The following is a 22,817-nucleotide window of genomic DNA, read 5'->3' on the forward strand; positions in this document are numbered from 1 at the left end:
CTACAATCAAGATTACTCTACCCAGCAAGGATCTCATTCAGATTTGATGGAGAAATTAAAACCTTTACAGACAAGCAAAAGCTGAGAGAGTTCAGCACCACCAAACCAGCTTTACAACAAATGCTAAAGGAACTTCTCTAGGCAAGAAACACAAGAGAAGGAAAAGACCTACAAGAACAAACCGGAAACAATTAAGTAAATGGTAATAGGAACATACATATTGATAATTACCTTAAATGTAAATGGATTAAATGCTCCCACCAAAAGACACAGACTGGCTGAATGGATACAAAAACAAGACCCATATATATGCTGTGTATAAGAGACCCACTTCAGACCTAGGGACACATACAGACTGAAAGTGAGGGGATGGAAAAAGATATTCCATGCAAATGGAAATCAGAAGAAAGCTGGAGTAGCAATTCTCATTGCGGTGGCTTCTCTTGTTGCAGAGCAAGGACTCTAGGTGCGTGGGCTTCAGTAGTTGTGTAGCATGGGCTTAGTTGCTCCGCGGCATGTGGGATCTTCCCAGACCGGGGCTCGAACCTGTATCCCCTGCATTGGCAGGCAGATTCTTAACCACTGTGCCACCGGGGAAGCCCCAAATTTTAAGTTCAAAACCCCTTATTTTAATATTTGAGAAAATTAAGGTCTCCAGATGTTAATTGATTTGTTCAAGGTCACTCAAACATGTACTAACATCAAAAATAAGGAGGATGGGGGGAAAAGTTGGGAAAACTGGAAAAAGGATCCTAGAAATTAGGTTGGTTGGGTTCTTTTATATACCTAAATAGATATTAGGTATAAAAAATAACCAAAATTTACAATTCAATAAATTTCCAGAATTTAGATAGGAGTCAGTGAGCAGACTTAAGATACTGGTAAACTAGAAGTGATAAGTTTTTTTTTTTCTTTTTTTTTAAACAAAGGGGAAGGAGTTTAACAATACAACAATGCTCATCATTGAGATAAATGGCATAACTAGAACTGGAAATATTACTGAAGAAATAATAACAATGTTTTCTAGGTTGAAGCTTCTCCTGTGCTCCTCTCCAGGCAAAATAGGCCTTCCGCCACTCCCCACCCCAAGCCCACTGGAGGGTCACAGAAGCTCACATTCCTGTTTGCCTAGGCAAGCTGACCCCTAAGAGCACAGCCTTCTCTTCCTTAAACTGGGCTTGTGCCCTAATTCAACTATCAGAGGCCTGGATGATGCCACCATAACCCCCACAGTGAGACCAACATTATTCCTATTTGTCCGCTACTCGGGCTGACACTATTAAAAGAAACCTTGCTCTGCAGAGGCTTCTAAGCTGGCAGAGGTCAGCTTTTGGTATCATTTTATATGATATATTCAATTAAGAACTAAAGAGGTATCTCCTATTGTCTTATGAAAAAAACATAACTTGTTAATGAGGCCAAACTCTTATCATTTGCTATTTGCTGATACCAACAACTTGATATGTAAAATGGAGAGGCAATCATAACCCAGCTCATGGGGTGATTGTGAGATTTAGATGAATAACTACATGCAAAGTGCTAACCAGTGCCTTGTGCATCACAAGCACTCAGGAAGTGCTGAGTAATATTAGTATTGAAGGATGACCGACTAGCATTTTAAAGAACTGAATGGGTCAGTTTTGAGATAAAAAAGCAGGAGGATACAAACTGAGCTGCCTGGAAGGAAAGAAACATGGTAAAGGCCTGGCAATGGATAACGTCAGAAGAAAAAGATCAAAACATGCCATAACAAAGAAGAGTAAAAAAATAAAAAAGAAACACCAGAAAAGCCAATCTGGATACTAGTCTTTTGCTCTACTGTATTCAGAATTGATTAGTCTTTTCTTAGGAGTAGTGTGTGCAGTTTGGAATTCTGAGGTGAAGAACTGGAGGCAGTCCAGAGGAGAGCAATAAAAATAATTAAAGGCTTGGGATACAGGCCATCTTAAGGAAAGTTAAAAGGAGCTGGGGTTACTTGACCTAGAGAATAAAGGGCTGAGGATGTTAATGACAAGATTTAAGACCAAAGAAGAACACTGCTGTGATGGTGAGTAGCCCAGGGCACAGAGGACACAGCACAGAGGAGAAGGTTAAACAGAGCACTTGGCTGGCAGAGGTCACTGTGGGGCTCTGCATGGGGGAACATATGTGTGCTCTTCTTAAAATGGCATAGATGTAATCTGGTTCAGATTTAAATTTAGATAACCTCAAATTCTATGTGGTCACTCTAAAAAATGTGTATAAATTATTTGTAGTGCCTATAAGAAACCCTGCAAGTTCCCAAATTCCCATACCATCAGGGCATGTATGGCCTGCGTAATTCTGGGTGTTGAAAAGTCTCTTGTGTAAGCTGGGAATGAACTGTACCGACCCTATCAAAACAAACAAAAACACATGAACATAGGGGACGCCCAAGGATCTTTCAATGGAAAAGTACGGTGATCATCGCTAATTTTCAAGCTTTGGAATAAATCAAGGTGAAGGTTTTCAGATAGTTATATTGGGAAGAAAAAAAAATTATTTTGATTGCTGGAGTCTTCTATTCCTTTGTCAAACACACCAATTTGTCTTACTGTTTATAAATTGGTGGTATTGGACTTAAAAAACACTCTCAAAGCAATAGGGACAGCAAATTCATAGCTTGCACTTAAATTTAAGAGCAGCAGATCTTATACATTTTAAAAACAATTTGAGCTTTAGCCTACTAAAGTTAATTAAGTTACCTGTGAGAATAAAGAAGAAAGAAAGGAGGTTGGAAGTTGTTACCTCATTCAGCAGGGAAGAGAAGATGAAAAATCTCATTGCTAGTAACTTACTGGGCAGGGAACTGGCCCCGTGGGTACAGATACCTGGGGAAGCCATGAATTGTTGTTAAACCAAACTAAATGTATCTAAGCTAAGCACCAAGTCCCAGGAGCACTGGCTCTGTTCCAAAGAAATACTTATTAAAGATACTAGTGGAGCTTCTCAAAGGTGAATGTATTATAGCTGGGTCAGCAATGGGAAAATACAGAAGTAGAATTATACCAAACCATGGAAAGATGTTGATTAAGGGATCTGGTTATTCAAGAGACTTTTTGTTAGCATTTACATTTTCAAATTAATATCCTTTCATCATTTACTATCCAGTGACTTGTGTTATTAAACTGACCGAGGCCTCATAGAGCTCATCCTCACTCTGGGTGATTCTCTCTATTACTGTTAATAGTCGCTGTGAATTAACTCTTTAAAACTGTCAGGGTCACTGCTCGTAAAGGAGAGACTCATCTTGCTGGTCTGGTCTTAATTCCCCTCGATTTGATGGATATTTGAGTGAGCTGATGATAAAGGTGATGGGGGTAGGGCAGGTTCTTTTTTTTTTTAATCTTTGAAAATTAACACTTTATTTTCTATTCTAAAATTAAAATATCAAATTTAACTGTAAATGTAACAGAACTAAGAACTGAAGGGAAAATAAAGGGCAGGTTCTTAATTAATGGAGAGATGAGGATGAGGATCCATAATTGAGATGACATCACAATTGAGGTACCAAAGAGGCATCACCCTAATGCTTTGCTATAAGCACATTTTATACTTTTCCTTGTTGTGCAAAGATCCTTTAAAATTCTGCTAGTAGAAAACTCATAAGTTCTACTAATCTACTAATCTACTAATAGATTTTACTATAACTCTCCAGAAGTACAAAATAAGAACTATACTGTCCACCACTGATATTACATCATCCAGTGACAAAGAGAACACAACAGTACCACTATCACAGTCTCACATAGTAAAGTAACTTGAGCAGATCCCAGCATTGTAAAGTAATAACAAATGGCCAATAGAGGATCTGGGATTTATGAACGAAATAAAACTTCTCAATCTCTTCAATTTATCAGCAGTAAGAAGAGAATAAATGGCTTTTGACCATGTTTTTCAAAGTGTTCTGAAAACTAATTTCTGTGTTTTCATTAAGTAACATTACCGATATTTACCTAGAGTGATCTTGAATTATTCCAATCAATCAGCAAGAAGGAGAAAGGTATCTATACAAACCTACATATGGTCCACCAGGTTTGATAACTTTTGTGCTTCGGTTGCGGGATTCCTCCTCTGCCTGGGTCATTCTTTCTCGTGTCATCTGATACGAGTCATTTGTTGCACATACTGTAATTTTATCTTGTATAAATCCCAGGCAATTGAGCTGGGACGCTCCAGAGCTGTCAGGTAAGATGGTGCCTTGTTAGATATGTCCCACATTTTGCATAATAAAGGCAAGCAGAAATTGTATAATCCTAAAACCAGCAGCTATAATAATAACTTTGTAATTCAAAATAACTAATATTAGTCACTTTAAAATGTAAAGCTTACATAAAAATTTTTAAGTTTCTCCTCTTCATTTGATATCACATTTTGTTTTTCCATATTCTGGATAGAATGGGTGAAATGAGATCTCAGAGACCAAATCCATGAAATGTTGAAAAAAAACAAAACAAAACAGCACTTGGAATGAAGACCAGAGTCTTGATGGGCACAGTAGTTCTGCTGTCATTTTTAAAAGAATTACCTACCAGTGATGTGAGAAATGTTAAAAGTTTACTTTTAATGGAACCATAATATGTATGCTTTAGAGCTGACTAGATGAAACAGACCCACCATAATAATGCTTTTTATTTTTAATAAGATATTAAGTTTAAGGCTAAAATACTGCCAAATATCATAGTTTAATTTATTACTATTCACCCAAATACCCTAAAAAATTGTAACTTTATATTTACCATTGTTAAATCTCTATAAGATGATCTTTTGATATAGCAAATACTGAAAAATACTGGACAGGAGATTTTTGCAGAAATATTAAAAAAAGAAATCTTTTATTTACACAATCATGAATATTAACACTGGCCAGGAAGACGGCTCTGTATTCAAAGTATTATGCTAATATTAGGGGATTATGGTAACAGTTATGCTAGTATTTTAAAAAGAAATTATTATGGCCTTAAAACAGACTAGAATGTAGAAGTAATGGAAATGTCACTACAGCTCTGATATTCTATTTCTAAACTTAATTGGAAGTAGCTTTGTTATGATGCTAAGAAATAAGGGTTGATAAATTTTTTGTAAATTGCTAATAACTGTCTGTACAAATGCTATTTAAAAAAAATCAGTTCGTTCATCTCATAAATATTTATTGGGCAGAGACTATGTGCCAGGCAATGTGTGAGGTACCTGGGCTGTGACAAGGACTGACAGATGTGGTCCCTCCTTCAAGGAGCTCTCTGTCTAATGGGTGACAAGGATGAGCACACTGGAAATTATGATGCAGTGTGACAAGTGGCAGGGGACAGGGAACCCCCAGGAAGGTACTTCACCTGGACTTGTGGGTAAGGCTAAGGCTTCCTAGAGGAAGTGGTGATTGAGCTGATCTAGAGGGATAACTAGACAAGGGGGAAGGACAAAAGTGTTCTAAAGGGATAACCAATGTGTGCAGGCCCAGAGGGAACAAGGAGAAGGTTTTCAGCTTGACCAAAGAGAGCTGGCAAGAACAATTAGAGGTGAGGCTGAAAAGAGGGTATAAGAAGTGCATCACACAGGGCTTTGGAGGTCATAGTATAAATTTTGGGCTTTTCCCCAAGAATAACAGAGACTGAAAACAGTCTCATTTATTCCGTAGAAAATCAATCTGGATGAAGAACAGATTGGAAGGAAGGGGGCACTCTTGTGAAAGCAGGAGACCAGTTAAGAGGCTATTGAAGGATTACAGACAAGAAGCGATGGCTTGAACCAGGGTAGGGCAGTGTGAATGCAGAACAGTAAACAGATTCCAGAGATAGTGAGGAGGCAGCATTGACGGGATTTGGTCAGAGATTAGCCAATGGCCAGGGGTTGGGGGTGGGGGTCGGGTGGGTAGTGGTTAAAGATTGTGCCCAGGTTACTAGGTGTGTGGAGCTGCCATGTGAGACACCGAAGTACGGGTGGGAGAGAGAAAATGAATTCAGTGTTGGACATGATTGGTGACTGAAGAAGTAAGGAGCAGTCTCAGGAGGGAATGGACTGTGAATAACACTAATATTTAAAATAATCAATAGGAAGATAAAAAGACCACAGGAGACCAAAGAGGTAGAGGGAAATTAGAAGAGCAGTGTGTCATGGAAGCCATGGGAATAGAATACTTCAAGAATCAGAGAGTGGTCCACAGTGTGAAATGTTGGCAACAAGTAAGTCCAGAATAATAAGGAACCAATAAGCATCCCCTGGGTTCACGGGCAAGGAGGTAAACGCTCTCTTCGGGGAGCATATTTCAGTGGAATTGTGGGGACTGAAGCCAGACTTCGAGTCCAGAAGTGAGTATAAGGGAGGCGGTTTTTGTTTTTATTGTCTTTTTTAATGAGGCCTACTTGAGCTGAAAAACCAGTGAAAGGAGGGAAGGGAAGGGGTAGGGAGGGAGGATGAGTAGGAAGAAAAGACTGCAGTAGAGAAAAGTCTGCAGTATGAAGGTCTGGCGGCAGGAAGTTTGAATTTCAACATCTCCCCCTATTATTTACTAAGTAATTTACAAAGTGAGAATAAGCTGAACCTATTGCCAATCACAATGAAGATACAGTTTTCACCATCCAAGGTCAAGAAACAGATCTTTACATGAAAACAAAATAGAGCTATAAACCCTGTGGGCAAGAAGGTACTCTCCAGAATTCTCCACTCATCCCTTTTGAACTTAGTTACCTTAAAAGTTTAAATACTTTGACATATGTGTATAAACGTTCCTACAGTCCTTCTCTAGCCTAGCTCACTGTTTCCTATACTTGAGTATGCATTACTTACAGAGCTGTATTATGTATTTTCACTAGGCCTGTGAATGGGCAGATTCAAGGAATTTTTGAGTGTGGGATTTCCACCATCTTACATATGAGAAAAGTAAGGCCCAAGGAGATTTAACAAGAAAGATAAGAAAGGAGACTAGTTGATATGTATTTTTTTAACATCTATTTATGGAGCTCAGCCAACACTGTAAGACTGGAAAATGGGTGTAAGAAAGCCCCTGCCCTTAAGGAGCTTGCACAACTGTACGAGAGACAAGATATATGGAAAATAAAAAATCAAACTGAATAGAAAAGGTGGAGCCAGATTATAAAAAGGTTTTCTTGCCAGGATGAAAACTGGAACTCTGAGTGCTTTTGTTTTTATAATGGCAAATTTCAATTTATATTCATATCACACTTGGATCATACGAATGTATTTATGACAATTTTCTCACAATAATTGTTTCTTTTCTGTTGGCATATCATATATAATTTTGTAAAGTGACCTTAAATCTTTCTCCAAACAAGGTAGAAATAAACACACAGGGTATTTATGATGTAAGGGAGAAACCATATTACCTATAATGATAGGCCTGGTTTTGAAGAGGGAATAAAGTTCCTTAATGAAATTCCTAATGGGACATAGTTCAATTTGATGTCAAAACGTTCTCACTATACTAAAATAATTCTCTTAAGACAAGTGTTACAGGTAATGGCACAATTAGAAATCGGTGTGCCCTATGGTGTGTAAAAAACACTGAAGTAGGAGTTAGGAGAACTCAGTTCTCATTCAGCCCAGTCACTAACCAACCAGCTATGCAACCTGTGAAGTGAAGGGGTAGAACTACACAATCACCAAGGACCCTGGTACTTGGTGATTCTATAATCTATTACAGTGCTGTCCCACAGAAATTTCTGCAATTTAAAATGTTCTGTGTTTGTGCTGTCCACTATGAGAACCACTAGCCATGTGGTTATTTAGCCTATAATACGTAGTTAGTATGAGTGAAGAACTAAATTTTAAATTTTATTTCATTTTTATCAATTGAAATGTAAATAGCCCCATGTGGCCAGTGGCTATCACCGTGGACAGTGCAGAAAAGTCTACAGAGTCTAAAACACATGCAATTTATACCAAAAAATATACTCAGGGAAAATGGCAGATTAAGATAAAGCAAAAAGTTATTTAGTCGCCTTAAATGGGAGAAGAAATTTAGACCTCTCTCAGTGAAGTGTCTTATTTTGTATCTCTGCCTTCCCTGCTCACTTGGAACACAACTTTCCCTTCCTTTCTCCCACACACAGCAAGCACTTAAAGTTTCAAGTACGACACAGAGGAGAGATAGGGATGGACGGCCCTGGGGGCCTTGGGGAACTTGCAGCGAACGTGAATGTCAGTGTTTCTCGGGAGGTTGGGGGCTCTAAGGCCTTGTCTTTATCCACAGGCAGAACAAACTCCTCCTCCGGCCGGGCCCGTTCTTTAATCAGAAACAACCACAGCAAAGAAGAGTGAAACAAGTAGCTTATTGTTTACAGAGGACCTAAGTAGATAAGGTTTCCAGTGGGTACCCCTGGGCTATGGGTGTGTATTTTTGTCTTCCTCCCTCCTTTTTCCCCCTGAAAATCAGAAATGACTGCTATACTGGGGTTAATTTCTAGTTTCCATTCTGCTGCAGAATAAAGATTTTTAAAAACCTATCTTAAAACAAGCCTTGCACAGCGAAGGAGGAAGGGGATATATAAGACACACGTATATTTTCCTCCTTTATCTATGAGTGTGAGTCCTGAGGATACTATAAAGCACTCTTATTTATATTCAGTGAATAAAAACTTAAAAACTCCTCAAACTTGTCTTTAATTAAAATAAACAAAATAAACCATGTTTTATAGGTATAAAATCTAGACCTTAAAAATTCCTCAAGGGCAAGAATCCTAAAATTTTTGTGATTGTATCCCACAGTGACAAATATAATTTCTAGCACATTGTATGTGCTCAATATTTCTCAAATAAATAAACGAGCCCTACCATTCAAGTCAGTAAATATTTACGGAATGACTACCATGTATTTTATTGTAGAATTAAAAAAGAAAACCCTCAAAGAAAAATCATTTTCCCTTCAGCATACCTTGGAACGCACTTACCTGGAGAAGGTTTGCTGGATGCAGTCAAAGCTGCCTTGAGGGTTGTCTTTACCCACATTTGACAAATAGAAGTTAAAGGTATGCACTTCGTTGGGGGGATCATTTTTAGGGATTTTGACAAGCTAAAAGGGGGACAAAGAGAGAAACACCTCAAATTATAAATTTGCTATAGAATGATCTGATGACTGACTTAACTGTTTTTCAAGTGACATTCATTTTTTACTGAAGCCCTCTTGAGCATCTAAATTTATAGCATTTATATTACCAAATCATTCAAGGAATCTGACGAGCATGCTTGTAACTCACCACGTTCTTATTTCCATTTTCTACCCTAAAGTATCAGTAATCATATCGGCTCAGTAATTAGTTTATAAGAGGAACCCCCTTCTTTTCAAACTAGAAAATGGTTATAGTTCACATGGAAGAGTTATTAGTGAACTTGCTAAAAAGCTCTTCCTCTTTTGAGATACACAGGTTCTGCCTTTGGCTACATGACCCACTGCTAAATAGCGTCTAGATATTTAGATGGTCTCGAGACACAGTCCATATCCCAATCTTTTGCTGTCTTATTATGTACACGTTTCATTTTAATTCTTACTTCTTACAGCAATATTTTTGAAGAATAACTAGCAGCATAAGGTGAATACCATAATAACATTCACACCAAAACACAGCTGGGTGTTTCTCCCTGCCCTATGATTCTTGTACTCATCCTCATGTTTACAGAACAAGGTCAGCAGCCTACAGAGATTATTCTGGAGGGCACTCCAAGGCTGAGCCCTAGGCAACACTGTGGAACAGGCAGATGTTTCCTATGCTCTTGCTCAAGGTCTGGTTTCTCTGCTAGATGGGAAGCCCCATAAGTGAAGGGACAGGGTTGCTCTCGATTACTGAACCCCTGTACCGGGTACATTTTCCTGGCACATAGGAGGAGCTTAATAAACATTTGTGAATAAATGAACTGGAAACTTCTGTCTTTCAACTGCTCCACTCTTCCCAGCTCCCAAGACCTTTCTTCCCTTGGGTCTACAGGGGCCACCATGGTGTTAGATGATAATTATGAATAGGATGCATTGGAAAGAGAGTAAAATATGACTTCCTGCTCTCCAGCCTCCAAATACATGGTCTTGGCAATTTAGTAGACAAGCAAGGAGGGAGAAAGTGTTTTCTAATTCTCTTTCTTCTCCTCCAAATCTGCTCTTTACATCAATGGAAGATTAAGACTCAGAGCTAACTGGCTGCCAGATATATATATATATATATATATATATATATATATATGGCATATATATATATATATATATTACTCATGAATATGCTAGTAAGCATAAGTGTGTATGAACTCTACTTGCCCCTGAGGACATCCTGCAACTCTGACTTGCTCACTCTAAAAAGACTCCTAATCTTTTATCTACAGAAAATAATTTAAAGCCACCAACTCCATCCCATACCCCTCCCCCTAAAAGAGTGAAGAAAGCTAAGAAGGGAGACAATTTGCAGTGTCTGGTACATAGCAGACATGCAATAAATGTTTGTTGAAGGAATGAACAAACAAGGAGAAGAAAAACGAAAGAAGTCAAAGGTAAACATCTTTTCAAAGGAAATTCATTCAGAAGACCCATATAGAGCTTGAGAGCCTAAATTTCACCAAAGATGTTGAATATTAGATAATACTCCACAGATCCTCCATCACTCATGAATTTAAACTATATTTGACTCCCTTTTTAAATTATTTCTAAGTGCTAGAGTAACAAGCTTCTACATTAATTATCCACTCTATTAATTTTATCTCTGGGGGGCCCTAAAGTTACTTTCATTTCCCCCAATTTCCCTTAGTTCTAAAATGCTGGAACTTTGTGAACAAGTCTTAATTTACTCTGTAAGTACTCATCAGGCTGTCTTATTGGGCATGCAAACTGAACACCTAGTAAGCAAACACACATTAGTGAAATGAAATGGAATGTTTTACTTCTTAATCCTATAGAGATGGAGCAGAGCAGGAGCCAAAGGAATGCTTGTGTGAGATGCAAGGGAACAGCAAGTCTGTCCACAGGCTGGTGTAACAGCATTCACTGACGTCTGCTTTTGTTTTCCTAATAATAGCAGGGCTCTGCTGTCAGGGAAGGGATGTGCCCAGTAGCACAAAGCTTCCTTAAGGTCTAGGACAGGAGGTAGACAGGTAATGTAGGTGTGAACACTTGAATGACATCCCTTCCTCAGCCATGACTCACTTAACTTCCATTCACCTTCCCCCTCAACTGTCCCTGTAGATCTGCAGAACCTGGTTGGGGAGATTTTCCACAGTGGTTGTAGGCTCATCTCCAGGCTAGGCTCTGGCTTCAGTTTAGGCCTAAGGTCTTCCTTCCTGTGCGGCTCAGGTCTGGGAATGCAGGAGCACTTTCCGTATCAGAGTATGAAAGACTGTCCGTTTTGGGAGATTCTAAGTTGTATTTTAAAAAAGTAGAAGCATATAGTTTTTTTTGTATTTTGCAGGAGTGACTAGAGTCTGTACTCAAATTCTACAAATGTTCGGTATTCTTTCACTGAAAACTCTTAACTTAATTACTGGAGTCCTTAAGCTCAGACATCTACTAAACAGAGCATTTCATTCAGGAAATGAATAAAGGTTAACGAACCTTTATAATACTTAAATGTAGATTTTTCCTTTCTTATCATCTAAATTGTGATTCATCTTAAGTAACATTTACACTTCTTAAGGTGAAAAATTATCTTCCTATACATTTTTTTCATTTTTAAACACACACACAGTATGTCTTTGTGTAAATTTGGAGGATTTAATAACAAAAATAACTTGTATAAATTAATTACTGTGCACACCACTCAAAGCATTAGGGTCTGGCCTGATGGTGGGCATAGAAGACTTTCATATTCTTATTCTTTAAAAGAATCTTGAATAGAAAAAAAGCTATAGTCATTTAAAAAATATCATAATGAACAGAATAGGAAAGAATCAGGTCAAAAAGAAACAAAATAAAAAAAAATACACAACCCATGCTATGTACCCACTGAAGTGTTTGAAAGTTTGTATCCCACATAGATTAGAACAGCAGTTTTCAACAAGGGGAAGTTTTGCCCCCAGGGGACATGTGGTGTGGGAGGGTGCTACTGGCATCTACTGGAGGCCAGAGACAGTGCCCAACACTTTACAGTACACAGGACAGTCCCACAACAAAGAGTTACCCAGTCTAAGATGTCAGTAAGGCCCAAGTTAAGAGACTATTGATTAGAGCTAGAGGTAGAAAAGAAGTCAGGGAATTCTGACTTTATTGACTTCTGAAAATTAATGAAGAAGTGGAGGGGGAAATGGTATCTTTAAAGAAATAAAAGAACCCATTTAAGAAAAAAAGAGGTAGTATCATGGAGAATGACAACAGGACTTCTCAGAAGTCTCTCCAACCCACTGTCCCACTCTGTGGTGTGTACGTGAGCAGTGAGCAGATAGGGGCAGGGGCAGGCATCAGGGCAAATTATGTTCATGATGGAACCCAAAAGTGAACCTTGATGAATATCATGGTATTTTTCTCCAGCCGAGGAGCTGGGGTGGGGTTGGAGGTTAAGGAATGATGAGAACATGAAGTTCTGAGTTGCCACAACTAAGTTTCTACATCTCCTTTCCTTGGTGGTTTTCAGATCAACAGCAATGCAGATGGTACAGCCTGACCTAATCTCAGGCTTTTCCTGTAAAAGATCTGAGAGCAAGATGTTGCCTAGCAATCTTCATATCTTTAAAATTTCAAAAGCTTAAATTATACGGTCTATAGATTTAGTATATCTAATTTCCTGAAGAAGATGGTACAAATTAGATACAAATTTTATTTGCATTAATATCTGGATATACTCTTCAGAATGAAATGTATGTACAAAGAATACTTATGTTTATAGCTGGCCTAACAGTTTGGCTCCTTGGGCAAAGCCTTAATGGAGAGAGCAGGTTGGGTATGACAATTAGGGCAGGCAGGAGGGGTGAAGGAGTGGGGGCTTCAGAACTAAACTATGGGGACCTCTGAGTGGACCAGAGCCTGTAAGACTGCTGAGGGTCACAGCTGAAGTGGGATCAGAGTCCCCACTTCAGAGACTAGACTTTCAGAGGAACTTGTGGATACTTATCGCTCCTCTCTCTAATATATAGGAACCTATTCCACAGCTTGTCTAGATAGTGAAATAGGAGTCAGTCATTTCTTCCAGAATGGTTACGAAGCATTTTCTTATAAACTGGCCTTTGAATATGGAATACGCAGAGAGGGAGTTAAAATGAAATGAGTGTTATTGGTGGGCCTAGGATCAGCTTCTGGAGACAGGGCTAATCACCATGGGAAAAGAAATTCTGAGGTCTGATTTAGAAACAATCTTGGAGGAGCATCCCTTTGTATGACAGGAACTTCTCAATTTTAATTATAATATTTTGAGCTTTTCCTATAAGTCAGTGGGAATACCTTTATATTTAGCAACCCATGGTCTACTGGAAATTTTTAGCTAAATGTCTTAAGAATGAAATATTATTTTAAAAGTATCAAAGACTATGATGCCAAACAGTTTCTTATTCACAATGAAAAATATAAAAATATACTACCATGTTCTGGGCAACTCGAAATGTAGATTTTAATTTTCATTCCAAATATGAGAGCCTGAAAATCAAAGGCTTAGGACCACAATCCACAACCTTCCTCCCAAACTCCAGTCTGTCTTTGATAAAAAGCTACGAAGACAAAGTTTCAGGAAACTTTCAGACATTTATAATTAACATAAACACTGTATACCAAGATGTGTAAGTCGAAGCTTCTAATTATTCTGAGACACAAGTTCAGGCATGTGGCACTGGGATCCTGCCTGAAAGGTCATTTCAATATCAAGTCACAGACCTCCTATTTACGTAAGGATATAGGACAGAAGTGCAGTGTGCACACTGCTGCAAATTTCTCATAGAGGCATGCTAACATCTGCTTAAAAGCCACTGGTACCTTTACTGCAGAGGTTTCTCCACTGGACTGAGGTACACACTAGATTAAAAATAGGACCATCAAGGTTTTTTTCCCCTCATTTATTTAATATAAACACTTTGTTCTGTTGTGGGTATTACAAATGATTTAAACTTACATAAGCTTTTATTTGACAGCGATTCTATAAGTTTTAATATCCAGCCTTTTCTACTAAGGTGACTGCAAATGCTCAATGAGATGTTCATGACCCAGCAATACCACAGAGTTTGACATGACAACTCTCGGTCCTTAAAGCAGACCTGCTGGCAGGGCCTTTGAGATCATCTAGTCGAATGTCTTCATTTTACAGATTTGAAACAGAGAGAAGTTAAGTGACTTGCTCAAGTTTACGTCTCTATTTAAAATTGTAACCCCTGTACTCCTGACCTCCTGACCCTGGCTCCATGTTTGTCTAAAACACTTAGTACCTGCACTACTTACAGATTTTGTTTGCTGTCTTTCTCCTCTGGCTAGAATATAGTCCTTAGAAGGACAGAGGCTTTTGTCTGGTTTGTTCCCTGTATTGCCAGCATCTTGAATAGTGTGTGGCATAAAGTAATAACTCCATATGTACTTGCTGAATGAATAAAAATGGTGATTAAAGCCTCAGCCAGGACTAGAACTGAAGCGTCTGCTTTCTTTCCACCAATATTATAAAGCATGTTGCAAAGTTTCCTTATTTTAAGAAGGGGTTCTATCCTCAAATAAGTTTGGGAAATGCCAGCTTAAACAAAATCATTTACTTTGCTGTAGGTTCTTTCATACTGAATAGCGGTTTCCCAATTTTTATGACCTTAGAACCCACTTCTTCCATTCCTATAGTATCTTAGGAGGCCAGCCTGTCTCTTAATATTATTTGACTAAAATATCTATTATTTTACTATAGATAAACTATATATCTTAGTTTGGATATGAAAAGTGCTACAAACACTTAAACATTAGAATTCTCCATTGTTCTCAAATCCTTTCCTGACTTTTAATAATTCTGTAATTTCTGAAAAAAATAATAATTCTGTAATTTCTTAATAATCTAGAAAATTCGGTTTAGCTAGAGAAATGTATTGATATTTGCATACACTGTTCAGGTTCCAGAGTTTACGGACAGAATAAACCTAGAATCAGAACAGAAAATAGAAATCTCAACCTGAAAGCCACAAGTCCTATTTTTCAAACTAGAGCTGCAGTTATGACCTTAGGCCTAACATTATGGGTTTAGGGAAGGAAAGAACCCCTCTCGGATCAGTCCAGATGTAGAAACCAATGCTGCGGTGGAGGTGGGGCACTAGGGAGGGGAGGGGAGGGTATCTTTCACTGGCAATTGATCAAGTTTAAGTATTAGAGAAATCAGTAAGAGATAAATATTGCTATTGACAAGGAATGACAGGGAGTGGAGAAGATCCCACACATATCATAAACATCTGAAATTTCCACATGATAGAGGCTTTACTGAGAGTAGTGCAAAATGCTAAATTTATCTGCACAAAGGGAAATATTGGCAGTTATCCAAAAAACGCAGGCCATGTACCAATTAATATGAATAATTCAGGACAAAATAAGTCCATTTATTTCCTTGCATTCTTCCTCTTTGGCAAGATGTATAGTATTAAGGAAAAAAGTAGTATAGCCTTTTCTATTAAGCTTCATGTAGCTCCTTAAATCCAGTAAGAGAGCTTCTTAAAAAATTCTCCATGAAAGGGTACAGTAGACCAGTAATGAGACTTCTTGGTTCTGTTACTTCCATAGGATATAGTCTTATCAGAAAACTCATTCCTTTTACTGCATTCTCATCCAAAATGTATTCTTATATATTTATGGCTGTTTTGGGGATAACATCACTGATGGCAACATTTCAAAACTAATTTTAATTGGTTACAAGTAAGCAATACCACCTACAGGAGTAAAGTGCTAATTTTTAAAAGTCAAATACACCCAAGTTGCTATATAACTGAAACTGAAAAAAACTGCCTTGAGTAATTTTTGGCTTTCTTAATATGGTTCTCTTTAATATGAAACCAACCTTCTAAATGTTGGTATAAGTAAGGTGTCATTGATTGATTAATTTGTTCATTTAATTCATTTATTCCACAAATATTAACTGACTGCCTGCTGTGTCAGGCACTATTCTAGGTTTCTGTGACACATTAATGAATAAAACCACAAAGATCCCTGCCATAGTGGCATATATGTACAGAAATTCAGGAGCAAGATGATAAGGGCTTCGAACAGGAGATGGGGAGAAGTGGAGGAATCGGGATATATTTTGCACGCAGAGGCAGCAGGATTCCTAGACATACTGACCGTGAGGAATGAAAGAAAGAGAGAAATCAAGGATGATACCAAGGCATTTTCCCCTGGAAGAATGGAGTTGTTTGAGTGTGTGTGTGCATACACATATACATATATACATGTATGTGTATATATACTCATGTGTGTATGTATGTTTGTGTATATTTATTCTTGGATATGATGATGAGTACCTAATGTAACTGAATCCATACTAGCTAAGTGCACTAAAATACAATTGACCAATGCTGGTTTCACTAGCTAAAAAGGGGCTTCAAAATGAGTTTTGTTATGACTCATTTTGTAACTTCACAGCCAAAAATTATTTAGAAGGGCCCAGGTGGCTGGGTGTAGTAGGCTGGTAGCTCGGTATTTCCAGGAAAAAGGGGGGGATGACAGTTAGTGGCAGGGGAAAGATGCAAATAGCAGATACTAGAGAACAGGGAAAAGGTATACAGACGATGGAGTGTGAGAGAACAGAAAATTTGTATTTAAAAATGACTGCAAAATTGAGCTAAATGCCAAAGTAGCTTTTAGAAGAAAAGTGAGAGAGCCACCAAGAGAATGTGCGAAGTTTGTTAAGATTTCATAGGACACATGTGGTTCCTTCCCAATAGACTTGGGCCTCACTCTCCACCTTGTATTTGATGTCTCCACTTCTTGTCTTGGCTTGCACTAGTTTATCATTTGTTTAACACTCAGTTCAGGAGCCTTTCCCTTCCCCAGTGAGATGGGTTCCCTTTTCTGTCCCCACAGCCCCTTGGGCTCACTTCTACTGCATGCTAAGTACTTGTTTGTGTCTTCCTCCCCACTAGACTATGAGTTCTTTGGTTCTTTGGAGGCAAGGACCATGGTCTTACTTTCATACATATCTGGAACATGACAGATACCTAATAAATATTTGTTGGATTCATCTGAAGAAACTTGGGACTAGATTAAATTCATTCTGAAGACTTACGCCAGGACTACTAAAAAATTAGAGATATAACTGAAATAGATCAGAGGAAAACCAGGGCTCTGCAGATCAGGCAAAATAAATAGCAAAATGAAAGGAGGAAAAAAAAAAAATCCCAAACAGCATGCACTGTGTGGTACAAACATCAGGATGAAAACGTTTTTTACCTCCTTGTGCTATGTTTAGCCCACAAACCTAGGTCAAGTGGTTACCTGGTTCGTGGAACTTAAATTTATTATATATTATACATTTTTCTTTTTTTAAAAGTATCTTCATCTTTATAAAAATACTCACAGAATACTCTGGCCTTACCAAATTCCATTGAAAATATGATCCAGCGTCTTTAAAACCACTTTGCATTTTAAAGGACTTAGGGATATCACACTAAATAATTCTAAACTTAGCAATTCTCCTGGTCAAGTAGGAAGCAGAATTTTGTTTTAAAAAATGGTTTGTTTCTCAGAAACAAAGCCCAAACCTGAATTCTACATGGAAAAAAAAAATCTTAAGTATGAATGTGAATTTCCAAATTCATTGCTAATCTCTCTCCTTGTTCTACTGGAGTCTTGAGAAAAGCTTTCTGTAATATGCCAGGAGGAACTGCTGGTGAAACATGGGTGGAATAGAAGTCATGTATGGCAGTCAGCAATGATTGTTTAAACCTAGGAAGGAAGACTGGTACTTGACAGATGTGAACACTCAAGATTAACATAAATTGGTAAAAGTGGCCCAGGCCTTAGATTTTGCAAAACACATGGTTTCATTCCAACTCAATCAATGTTGCCATGAAAACTTATAAGTTCAATAACATAAATTGTATTTAAGTCTGAAGAATATTTCCATATAGATTTGGAAATAAATTCAATTCTTAATTTTCTGTTTTCAACCTCAACATATTAAAAAAATTTTTTTAAGCTACAGAATGCTTTTCTCAAAGTAAATCTTATGGGGAAACCAACCATGTATTACAAATAGAGTCAGGGCCGCTCTGATTGAGCGGACTGGGACTGGGACTGCTGAGGCAGCCACTGTGGTAACATCACAGAAACCAGGCTCTGGGGACCAAAAACACAAAACCACGGCTGCATGTTAAGGAAAGAGAAACAGCAACAAGATGTACAATAGTCAGGGGATATCATTTTATTAATTACATTTTAGTCACATCTTAAATGACAATTACAAAAGAATGTGTATAAATATTAAGTCTTATGTGCCATTTCTTGATGGGAATTAGTGCCAAATATTTGAAGCATACCAAAGATAGGAAATGGTGTCCTTCTGCCTTATTCCCTTTCCTTTTTATTTTATTTTTACAAAAAAAATTATGTTTTATTTATTTATTTTTGGCCGTGTTAGATCTTCGTTGCGGTGCACGCGCTTCTCATTGCGGTGGCTTCTCTTGTTGTAGAGCACAGGCTGCAGGCACGCGGGCTTCAGTAGTTGTGGTTCATGGGCTCTAGAGAGCTGGGTTGGTAGTTGTGGTGCACGGGCTTAGCTGCTCCGTGGCATGTGGGATCTTCCTGGGCCAGGGATCGAACCTCTGTCCCCTGCATTGGCAGGCGGATTCTTAACCACTGCGCCACCAGAGAAGTCCTCCCTTTCCTTTTTAAAATGCTTTCTTTACTATTGGATCCCTTTGTATTTCCAGTTCTAAGTTGGGTATACCTCAGTGGTTTGAGAAGAAAAAAATGAGAACTTCTCTTTTACACACAGATGACAAGGGAACAGGGCAATCAGACCACATCTAGTATTCTAGATTACAGGCTCTGGAGCAATCCTGCCCAGTTTCCAATGCTGGCTCTGGAATCTACCATCTGTTACCTTGGGCAAACAACTTAACCTCATTAATTCTCAGTTTCCTCATCAGTAAAATGTGGATAATGATATTATTCACCCTATATGATTGTTGGAGTTTAAAGAGATAACTCATCTAAAGTGCTTGCAAATAATGATGCAAATAATGATGTATTCCTCAGCAAATAATGATGTATTTGATTTTTAAAGCAATTTTAAAATGGTAATGGACTGATAAGCGCCCTGTGGATAATCAAAAGTTGATAATATACTTATTCTGAATTCTTGGTATTTACAAAAGTAAGGGGCTAGAAACCTTCAAGGTCAAAACTTACGTGTTAGCTTCAATTAAAGCCAAAGAAGCTATCTGGGAAAACAAACAATCCAAAAGACTAGCAATATTTCTAATTGTTCCAAACTCAACGTACACAGAGATAAGGTACAAGAATGAATCAGCCACAACAGGTGTCCACGGAAGGCTGAAAAATTACAGATGCCTGCTGCTACTCTAGAAAGGTAGCAAATACTCCTTGCTTCCCAAGTGCCCTATCCGTTAAAAAAAATGCTGCCTTCAGTAGCTACAGCACAACAAAGAAACAAAATAGAATTAAGAGTTCTTATGGAGCCACAACTTTGTGACTTTAAAGTATTCACTCTTCATAAATGCAAACAATATTTTTTTTTTTTTTTTTTTTTTTTTTTGCGGTATGCGGGCTTCTCACTGCTGTGCCCTCTCCCATTGCGGAGCACAGACTCCAGACGCGCAGGCCCAGCGGCCATGGCTCACGGGCCCAGCAGCTCCGCGGCATGTGGGATCTTCCCGGACCGGGGCACGAACCCGTGTCCCCTGAATCGGCAGGCAGACCCTCAACCACTGAGCCACCAGGGAAGCCCGCAAACAATATTTTAAAGTTTGTGGGGTTTTTTTGTGTGTGTCAAAGCTATAGATAGTCTTGAAAAATGAATAAAACCTAGAGTATTCTAATTTTTATAGATCTCTTTCCAAACCTCTACCCTGAAAATACGTTCCTAAGGTAGGGTCCATTTCAATAGAAAACTTATTTATTTTCAGTTTTCATACGTCAAATTCACTTGCTGATTTCCTTCGAGCCTTCAAGAAGTTTTAACTATTTCTGATTTTACATTGATATGCACAGTAGATCAAGAACTAAATTAGAAACTGCAACTCTCATTTCTAAGAGACTTAGCAGTTCTGATGTAAATAAGAGGGCCTATGAAGTCTCTTAGATCAATTGATTTATTATTGTAAGAAATACAGGACAAAAATGATTCATTTTTAAGGATGGTATGCCTGGGCCATTGGCAAAGCCAGAAAACCCATTCCTTCAAATAGAGAAAGAGACATGTTGGTAAAGAAAGGGTGAAGATATTTTACATATGAACAGCTAAGGTAATTACTGTATTTTAATAATTTATATCATAAAACTGTTGATTATCTTCTAGATAGTTATTTGATTCTGCTAGGAGGCAGACAACATGGGTCCCTCTAGAACAATGAAATTATACAAGGTAGCAAAATATTTTATCCTCTTGGCAATAATTCATTGCATTGCCCCTTAAAAAAGATAAGCATATCACTAGGTTTCATGAGACATTTGGCTCCTCATGACCCAATCGCCTTAAATATTTTTGAAAAAAGTTATATATATATATATATATATATTTTTTTTTTTTTTTTTACAGATTCTGAAATTGTGAAGTTTAAGACTTTATCCAAAATTAATCCTGGGTTCACAATTATCTTATTTTTCAAGTTCTCTAAGGAAGGAACAGAACACTATCTTCCTGTAAAAGTAAAACAAAACACCAAGCATCCCTAGTAGAAAGTTTTTCTTTACAGCCAAATACAAAACATTTAAACAGCTGTGGAAATATGTCAGCATCATCTTACTGTTCAGTGGAAATGGAACACCTCAAGTTCCTGTCCCTCCTTCCTAATCTGTGAAAACTGACTTTAATGAATTACTAATACAATGAGATTAAGAGAAAACTAAAATGCATTCAGATTAGTATTAAGAAAGAATTTCTTAGTATTGATTAGTAGAGTATTACTATATTCATAAATAAGGCTATGGCTTACATTCTCACTCTAAAATAAGATATCCCCAATATAACTTATTGAGTGATTATTAGATACTCTCAACTTTTTAAGTTCTATAAAAGACTGCCCTTTTCCTATGGCTGCTTAATTAAGTACCAACCCTCTAACACTGTGAGCCCAATTTAGCTATCTTTAATCAGTTCTCTATTGCATTCTGCGTTTTATTGCCTGAAGCTCCCTAGGAATCTTATCTTTTTAAATTCAACTGACTACTACTATTCATTCTCATAATTATTCTTTCTAGACTGGACCCATTCCCAGGACACTTCACAAGACCACTGTTCCTAAATGTCAACTGTTAACTCAGAAAGGAAAGTGGCCTCTTCTCCCATGTTTTTGATAACACCAGCAACTCTGCCTTTACCTTCCTTCCGCTGTGGAGAAAGATCACAGAGGGAAGAAAACCTTCTTTCTCCACTGATAGATGACAAAGCAACTCATTAAGTAGTTGAGTAGAAAGATATTTAGCTGGTGTCTAGGTATAGATAACTTCGAGACCTGCTTTCTCTTTTTCTTGTCAACCTGTTTTTAAACCTTGACTATTCAGCCTTTCTCCTAGATTCTTGACATATTTAAACTTGGCATCTCAAAACATTTCTTTTTTGTTTATAGAACAATTAAGAAATATAGATAAACAAATCTATCTCATTAGTAGGGCAATTAGTAAAGCAATGACATTCTGGTATATAGCATTTCATTTTCTTTTGCAGATATCAATTTGTGTTTGTGTATTTATTTTTTAAATTAGTATAATGGTATATATGATATCTTATTATTAATTAGGAAGAAGAAATGACAACTTCAAAAGTTTCCACCTAAATCCATGGAGAGTCTTGCCATTTACCACTTATATATTCTCTTATACCCATCAGGAAAATATTACAGCTCTTTAGACAGAATAACTTGACTACACTTAACATTTCGTATTTTATAATTTTTTGTTGCTACCATAGATGAGATCATTTTTACACTGAAACTCCTAATTGCTAGTGCTTAGGGAGGCCACTGATTTTTTAAAATTATATTTATCACTTATTGGGCACTTTCTGTGTGCCATTTTGCTAACCTCTAAGATAAGACTTTGGCCTAGGTGTTTTGACTTTAGGTTTGAGATAACGGCTAAAGAAATGGTTTAACAAACAATAAGAATTTCAAAATCTGCGCCCATATACATACCTTCCCACTAGCTACCATACAAGAACTTTCTTTGCTCCTATCTAAAGCCAGTCTCTCCTCTGAGCAACTAGACTCCATCTCTCCAACCTACTCGAGGACATTGCTCCAGCAAGTCTGGCTCTTTCTCATATCACCTTTTGCTTTCTACTGGATGACTCCCATCAGTTTATAAATGTTCTGCCATTTCTCCCATTTTAAAAGAAACTGCTCTTCACTCCACCCTACCACTATTAAGCCAGTGGTTTTTAAAGTTATTTCTGAACTGACCACCTTACTGAAGGAAATCCTGTAAGTTTTTTTTTTTTTTGTGGTACGCGGGCCTCTCACTGTTTTGGCCTCTCCCGTTGCGGAGCACAGGCTCCGGACGCGCAGGCTCAGCGGCCATGGCCCACGGGCCCAGCCGCTCCGCGGCATGTGGGATCTTCCCGGACCGGGACACGAACCCCTGTCCCCTGCCCCCTGCATCGGCAGGCGGACTCTCAACCACTGCGCGACCAGGGAAGCCCCCTGTAAGTTTTTATAGTTTTTCACTTGGTTTATCTGCAGATACTGGCGAATTTGCCCCCACT

General features: G+C 38.0%; 1 protein-coding gene across 1 annotated transcript in view; it reads right to left on the reverse strand.

Moving 5' to 3' along the window:
* The window catches only part of ELL2 (elongation factor for RNA polymerase II 2), a 75,720-nt gene that overhangs the window by 22,149 nt on the left and 30,754 nt on the right, over positions 1 to 22,817 (reverse strand). The window contains exons 3-4 of the mRNA XM_007110076.4: positions 8,922 to 9,043; positions 4,036 to 4,199 (exon numbers count right to left, since the gene is read on the reverse strand). Of these exons, the coding sequence (XP_007110138.1) occupies positions 4,036 to 4,199; positions 8,922 to 9,043 (286 nt within the window). The remainder of the gene's footprint in view (positions 1 to 4,035; positions 4,200 to 8,921; positions 9,044 to 22,817) is intronic.

This window comes from Physeter macrocephalus, chromosome 8 (genome assembly GCF_002837175.3).
Source record: "Physeter macrocephalus isolate SW-GA chromosome 8, ASM283717v5, whole genome shotgun sequence".
Taxonomy (NCBI): Eukaryota; Metazoa; Chordata; class Mammalia; order Artiodactyla; family Physeteridae; genus Physeter; species Physeter macrocephalus.